The sequence below is a fragment of the Ananas comosus genome, linkage group 3 (genome assembly GCF_001540865.1).
Source record: "Ananas comosus cultivar F153 linkage group 3, ASM154086v1, whole genome shotgun sequence".
Lineage (NCBI taxonomy): Eukaryota > Viridiplantae > Streptophyta > Magnoliopsida > Poales > Bromeliaceae > Ananas > Ananas comosus.
The window spans coordinates 14164243-14172773 of NC_033623.1; the positions used below are offsets into that span (position 1 = coordinate 14164243).

General features: G+C 32.3%; 1 protein-coding gene across 1 annotated transcript; it reads right to left on the minus strand.

Moving 5' to 3' along the window:
• Positions 381-1817, minus strand: LOC109707988 (24-methylenesterol C-methyltransferase 2-like). The gene is made up of 2 exons (XM_020229543.1): positions 1243-1817; positions 381-1147 (listed from the first exon to the last, which is right to left on the minus strand). Exons 1-2 carry the CDS (start codon positions 1792-1794, stop codon positions 578-580), a joined length of 1122 nt encoding a protein of 373 aa, XP_020085132.1. The 5' UTR covers positions 1795-1817; the 3' UTR covers positions 381-577.

Below are 8531 nucleotides of genomic sequence, written 5' to 3' on the forward strand. Positions count from 1 at the left end.
AATTTTTACCTAAACTTCAGTTCAACCTAAAGTCTATTTATATTGAAACAAATATGTCCATTCAAACTATTACGAGATAATTAGAAAAAGTTAGATTTGACTGAAATATTTTATCTTGAAAAAAAAAGATTCTATTTGATAGGATAGCGAGTATAACTTTCATTATTCCAGCTTTATCCTCGAAATAAATGGTCCAATATGAATTGTGTTTCATAACTTTTCAAAATTAGTTTCTAGTGCTACCAGAATGGTACGTACTCTTCCCTGCCATGCAGCCATGCTACCAAAGTGGTACGTACTCTCCCTGCCCATGCACGTACGTAGCTTTGCTCGCATGCAAGCATACAGCCAACAACGATCCAATATAATTACGCGCCTCTTCTTAACACGATCTTAATTACGTATAAACTACGAGAAGTTCTTCTTAATTATTTGTAATAATACACGACCTCAGAAATTAAACAGCGAAATTAATCACTTCATTATAAAAACTAATCACTTCATTATAAAAACATATTAAAAGTGATCATCTTTGTCCCTCTTATTCGTAGATATTAAGACTCGCCTTAGTTTCCAGTTAATTTCCTGCACCATCGCGGGCCGCGGCGAGAAGCGGCTTGCGGCAAAGGATCATGTGCATGGGGGTGAAGATACCGGTCTCGCCGCCGCGGGTGAGGTGGATTGCGGTCTCGTAGAGCATATCGTGGACCTCGACGACGCCCCTGGGGGCGATGCGGAGGAAGGTGAGGACGGAGAGGAGGATGTGGTTCCGCCAGTAGGCCAGCCGGCCCATCTTGAGCCGGACCCACCAGGGCCCCGCCGGCGGCAGCGCCAGGTCCCGCTCCTCCACCACTTCAAACCCCACCTTTCTCGCCGTCCTGCCGATGTCCTCCTGCGCCCGTATTCCCGGCAGCGCGCTCCCCCTCTCGATCCCGTGGACGGTCTCGACGTGCCCCGCGTCGTCGGCCCGGTACAGCGGTGTGGTGACCCACTCGTAGGTGACATACATCCCCCCCGGCTTGAGCGCGCGGAAGATCTCCCCGTAGACGTCCTCGAGGTGCGGCGCGTGGCACGTCGCCTCAATGGAGTAGGCCGCGTCGAACGACGCGTCCTCGAACGGCATCTCCAGAAAGTTACCGCACACAACCTGCTCTCAAATATAAATACTCAAAACACCATTCAGAAAAAGAACATGTGTAATTTTTTGTAAGTTTTTAGAGAACAATGATTATTAATTAATACCTCGCACCGGCCATCGAGGCCGGCCTTGCGGTTGTGAGCACGGGCGCGGCCGACCTGGTACTGGTTGATGGTGATGCCGACGATGTGCGCCCCCGAGCGGGCGGCGATGGCGCGCATGGGCCCGCCGACGCCGCAGCCGACGTCGAGCACCCGGTGCTGGGGCCGGAGGGAGAGGAGGTCGGCGACGCGCTCCTCGTGGAGGCGGGTGGCGTCGCGGTGGGAGCGGGCGGGGACGGCGGGGGAGAAGTGGATGGACTGGCCCCAGCCCCACTCGGTGATGTCGGTAATGAGGTCGTAGTAGGTGTTGATGATGTTGGGGACGTTGGCGGCGGCGGTGGCGGAGGCGGAGAGCTCCTTGGGGCGGCGGAAGAAGGACCAGTACTGGGAGTACCTGGCGTGGACGTCGCCACGGGTGATGGATCCCATCTTCAGCTCCGCCGCCCGCTTCCCCTTCACCTCGGCCGCGCCCATCATGCACACGAACCAGTAACCCAACCCCAGCGCCACCACCGCGCCCGTCCATAACAACGTTGCACTTGTACTTGCCTCCATAATAATATTAATGTCGTCTACGTGCGTAGCAATATATATAGACGCACGTTAATTCCCGCAATGGACACACGTATATACAGAGTTGAGTTAAAATATTCTCAAAAGCACCAAACAGTAAGCGCTTTTGAGTTTTTAATTCTTTGATGGAGACATATAAGATTGAAATAATGGTGGTAGATGAAATAGTGTTTAATCCAATAGTTATTAGTAATCAAAGAGTGGATCCAAGTGCTAAAAATCTAGAAGCACCAAGAGATGATACTTCTAAAAGTATTCTAACTCTATATATATATATATATATATATATACAGAGAGAGAGAGAGAGAGAGAGAGAGAGAGAGAGAGAGTTGAGGTTGACGATGGATAATGAATAGGTGGTGGTAGGGTGGAATAGTATTTGATCCAAGAGATATTAGTAGATTATATAGTGGATTCTAAGCCGTTAGAACTTAGAAGTACCAAATGCAGTGGTGTTCTAAAAGGTTATTCCTAACTCCAACAGCTATATATATATATTATATAATATAAATATATATTATAATATATATATATATTAATAAGTAAAACTAATAAAAACGCTACTATATCTACTATGTTACTCGGACGCTCGTAACGTATATAGTGTTGTTCGATTTTCGGCGTTCAAATCAACGATCCACACCGTTAAAACTGATCTATGAGTATTTAAAGTTTTTAGAAATAAATTTTATATTTTTTTTACATGTTTACTTTATGATCAAAGCATTTTCAAAATTATCAATTTTCAATTGCTATTATAACGAGTTTGGAGTTTAACGGTGTAAAGAATCTAATTTCTTCAAATTTTGCATAGAGAAAATACTTTAAACTATATAGATTAAGGTTAACATTCTTGATCTTGAATTTAAAAGTCCTATACTCAAATTTTAAAGAGTATTCAATTTCCACCATCTATTTTGACATAATTTATTTACTAAGTAAACGATATTGAAAAAAACTAAAATTTTATTCCATTTCATATACCCTAAATCATATTTAACGGTATGGATCGTTGATTTGAACGCCCTAAGATCGAAAACAACACTATAGTACCGGAGCTCCGGTACTATAGATAATATAGTAACCTCTATATATATATATATATATATATATATATTGCAGGACTACTGTACTCTCAGGAGTACAGAGGTTTCCGTGCTCATGATTCGTTTTTTATAATTGAATTTTCGATTCGACGATCGACTCCGTTAGACTTGATTTAGCCTATTTGAAATTTCTAGAAAATATTTTTTGCAGCTTTTCGATATTGTTTATCTAGTAATCGAAATGGTTCAAAATCAATAATTTTTAATAGTTGATGTCTGCCGTTTTTCAGTTTAACGGTATAAAAATATTCTAATCAAATAAAAATTTGATATAAATTTTTTTATCTTATCCACAACAAAATTACTATTTGTAATAGAAAATTTTAATACTATATCACCACTTTTTATAGAATTTTTATTTTCAGCCGTTAAAAATTATTAATTTTGAATTCTTTCAATTGTTAGGTAATGATATTGAAAAATCGCAAAAAATAATTTCTAAAAACTTGAAATGTGCTAGACCAAGTCTAACAAGTCTAACAGAACTGATAGTCAATTCGAAAATTCTATCATCGAAAATAGCTCAAAAGTACAGAGTCTTCCGTACTTCTGAGAGCACAACAGTTTTGCGCTATCTCTCTCTCTCTATATATATATATATAATATAGAGGAGCAATGCTGATACACATTTAGGGCTTGTTTGGTTTATCCATTTTGGGTATAGAATGGGAATCGATTTGATCAAATCCGGTTAATTTTATTTGGTTCGCATGAATCGGTTTGGGATTCCTATTCCGGACTGGAATGGGAATGGCCCATTAGCCTTCAAGTTGATTCCGGTCTTTTAGCCCGGATTGAGATTTCATTCCGGAAGCCCACTAAGTTCTCGAAGCTCATGTGACCAACTCACCCTCCTTCTCTTCACCCTTTCTCATCAAAAAAAAAAAAAAAAATCTATCCTCTCTCAAAACTCTATCCCTAACCCACATCAATAAAAGTTTTTAAAAATAAATTTGATATTTTTTTTGAAAAACTTATTAGAGAATAGTATTATATTTTTTATAAATTTTAAATAATATAAATTTATATTTGAGAGTAAAATTAGTATTATAGTATCCTATAATTTTTTTAGTTTATACGAACCAAACAATGAAATGCGAATAACTTATTCCAATTCGCAATCCACAAATAAACCAAACATCTTGGGGGAGTGAGCCATTCCAATTACCATTCAAATTCATTATCATTCTATTATCCATTTCAATTCCACCCTTGAAACAAACAAGCCCTTACAATCATTTTATGATAATTATTATAATAAACTCATAGCAATGTCCATCCAAAAATTAAAATCAACGACATGTCCCTCGCCATACGCCAAGTTGCAAATGGGGACTTGTGAAATTATTTTTTTTAACAATTTTATTGACCTTCGTGTGGTTTTAATTTTATTTTTGTGGACAGATTATCAAAAGAAGCGTGTATTATTTTGATTGATTAAATTTTCGATTTTGCTGATGGCTTTATTAATAATTAATTGTTCCTTGTCATGAAAAGACCCACATTTTCTTGTTGAAATAAAAAAATGTTTACAACGTACAATAAAATTTGATGAAACTGATAATTAGTACAATTAAAATTTTACTTAGGTTAATTGAAAAAATTGAAATCAAAATAAACAAAAATTAAGAGAATGTTGTTAATAAAAATAAAATAAAATTTTAGGCGTAGAATTTTCAAAATTAAAGGGCTTGTTATAGAAAGATTGATTGTCGGCACGATGTTTCATGTTATACAATTTCTTTTCTTTTTTAGCTAATTTGATGTGACAAATGAAAGAGCTCATATATTACTATATTAGACGTGGGGCGTATATAGCATACACTCCATTTTGGGTAATATATCAGTGGCATTAATTTTTCTTTCCCTCTCATAGTAAAATGTACAAAACACCTCCAACTTTAGGTCTTTTCTAAATGTACGCCTAAGATTGTAATTTTGACAATTACATCTTCTAAATTATATCAATAATTCATTCGGTCCCTCTCGTCAAATGAACCAACTAACGTTTTGATTGATTATCATATACATAATTCTATAGGACTTCAAAATTAAAAGAAAATATTTTTTTTCTTCCAATTTTAATAATTAAGCATGATGAGTAAAGAACAGGGTGAACCAAAATTTGATTTTTAATTTTTTTACATGTTGAAATACAAGAGATACTTTTTGTTGTATTTCAAGGTTTACAAAATTATATGCAACATATACGACCAAAATAATTATTATAGTTAATAATTATAATTAAGAATAGCAGCCTATTGAACTATCTGATAATTTTTTTTTAAAAAAATAATTATCAAGATTAAAAATTTGAGTAATATTTTAATACACCACATAAATCTTGACTATTTATTTTTTAAAATAGATGGTTGAGAGGTAATATAATTCTAAAGCCGGCACATGTATCTATTTAAAGGTTATTTTAGTTTTAGAAAAATATTTGGCCTACAAAATCGATGTTATCTAACTAAGAATACTATAACCTTATTAAATACCTACAACAATAGTTGGAATTCAAATTACAACTAAACTGTAAATTTAAATACAAAGCAACATTTTTTTGAGTTGGATAACAAATTGGGTATTATCTAATTTGGTAAGTGACAAAACTAAATAAGACACATAATATTACAGGATGCTAACAAATTTAATATATACTGCTAATTTTTTTTTTCAGTATTGTCATATTAATTAATTCAAATCGATAATCTGTTCAATATGTTACTTTATGTAAAATAAAACTATACTCTTTATTAATTAAGAGTTTGATTTTAATACTTTAAGGCCTCGTTTGGATCGGGGAATAAGTCCCCACTATTTCTCCAAACGGAGTGATTTTTTGTACGGAAATTTTATTCCGATCAAACTTTACTATTCCCAGTTATTCCGGAATATCTTTAGATTTACTATTCCATTATTTTGGTGGAATAGTGCTATTCCAATACTTAATTTCAAACTTAATTAAAATTATAAATTAAATTAAAAATAAATTATATAAATATAATATGTTAAATTTCATAATAAAATATTTTTATTAAATTTAAGTTTAAGTATAATTTTAAAAAAATTTATAAGTTTATTAATAATAAAAATTATAAATTTAATAAAAAATTTATTTTTATAAAATTTATAAATATTATTTATAATAATTATTTTTATTAATTGTTTCCATCCCTATTCTTATTTATAAAAATTAAATTTATAATTTATAATTTGTAATCTAAATTAAAGTTTATAATTTTAAATTCCAATTTTTATTTTAAATTTTAATTTTTGATATTTTAAAATTTTGAAATTTTAAATTTGATATTTTATATTTTTCAAATTTAAATTTGATCTTAAATTTAAATTTTAAAGTTTAAAATTTAAAATTCAAATTTAAAATTTGAGATTTTAAATTTTAAATTTTAATTTCAAATTTAAATTAAAAGGTTTATTTTAAATTCTAAAATATAAATATAAAATATAAAAATTTAAATTATAATATAAAGTAAGGGATAATATTATTATTTTTTATTTATAACTACTCATTTTATTTCTTATTTTATCTTACTTAACAAAACGCTATTTTTTTTATTTCCAGAAATAACGTAATTTTCATCCAAACGTAAAATTAAATTAATTTTTATTTATATCTTAATTTATATTTATTTTTGGAATAATCATTTTTGTTTATTTCTGAACTAAATGATACCTAAAAACTTAAGTACTTGTTTGCAAACCTGCTAAAGTTTAGAGGGTGTCTATACATTTTGCCCTTCTTAATAGAAAATGGTTAGGGCAATTAATGCCTCACAGTTGGAGCAGTGGAGTTGAGTATGGGCTTCTACTGGTTGGCCTTATCCTCTTCTGTCATTTTCTTTGTTTTTTTTCTTTTTTATTTAACCCGTATTTAGAAATGTTTCGTATCGCTTTCGTATTTATTATGTATAGGGAAATTGTCTCAGAATTAAATAATTGGTTAGGGAGTAATCGCTGAATACAATAAGAGGTCCATATACCACCCACTTTTGTGAACTAGCTAGGGATAGCAACGGGGCGGGGCGGATCGGGGCGGATCGGGGCGGGGGGCGTTACCCGTTACCGTCACCGACCCCAGCAGTCTTTACACGCTCTCTTCTGATCCGGACCCTAATTAATGGACAGGAAAGTCTTCTCTTCTCCTTCCTCACGGCATTATAAAAAATTATTAAATTATTTTTTATTAATTTTTTAATTTAATATAATTTTAAGATTAAATTATAATTTTTTTTTGTAAAAGCTTTTTTTTTTTTTACTATTTTTTTGTTTTTTATAAATTTATATTTTGCTTTCTAAAAATTTTTAAAATATTTTAAAAAATGTACGGCGTTAATAGATCGAAGATGACAAACTGATTAAATTATTCTTACTTTTTTTATAAGAAAAAATAACTTTTAATACATTTTTATTATTTTCAAGAATATTTTTGACATAAATTATAAGAAATAAATAAAATAATAATAAAATTAATCATGACGAAGGCGGGTTAAATGCAACAACTTGAAATATTACGAGGATGAAATATAAGTTTAAAAGTTAGGGACAAAAAAAAACGAATAATTATAAAAATATTTCCTAACCCTGTCGAGGTCGTGACTCAGCCTTTTTTCTTTCTCTCTCTCCAACCCTCCTCCACTTCCTCCCTAGCAACGTCACGTTCTCTTCTTCTCATTTTTTTCTCTTTTTTTTTTTTCTCTTCAACCCACATCCACCACCTCGGCGACTCCCCACGACGATAACGAGTACAACGCCGCATTCTCTTCCTCCGCCTTTGTCGGCGTAAGCACCGATGTCAGTGCCAGAGAAGGATGACTTAGAGCGAGTGCGAGTGAGAGCAGGACCGAAAAAAATATATATAGAAAATAAAAAAAAAAATAAAGAATAAAATATAAAAAAATAATTATTTCCACAAGAAAAATAAAGAATCAAAGAGAAAAGAAGAAAATAATGAATTTACACTATTTCAGAAGAATGTTACACTGTTTTGGAGTAACGTTGTAATATTTTAGAGAAAATTTATACTCTTTGAGAGAAAGAATATACTTTTTTAGATGAAAGTTACAATTTTTAAATGAAAGTTGCACCATTTAAACGAAAATTGTACTATTTTGATAAAAATTATATTTTTTCTCTTCCTTCTCCTCTTCCTCTTTCTAGTCAAGTAGTGTAATTTTCGGTCAAATAGTGTAATTTTCAGTCAAAATAGTATAATTTTCAGCCAAATAATACAATTTTCATTCAAAAAGTGAAATTTTCGTTTAAAAAGTATAACTGTCATTTAAATAGTACAGTTTTCATACAAAAAAACTAGTTTAAATAGTACAATTTTCATACAAAAAAATATATTTTTTCTCTCAAAAAGGATAAATTTCTTCAAAAAAGTGCAACATTCTCTAAAATAGTGCAATGTGCAATATTCCTCTGAAATCGTGCAAATTCATTATTTCCTTTTTTTTTCTGATTTTTTATTTTTCTTATACAAAAAACTATTTTTCTTTATATTTTATTCTTTATATTTTTACTTTTTTATTTTTTGTATATTTTTCTTTTGGCTCCACTCTCATCCGCACTTGCTCCAAGTCCTCCTTC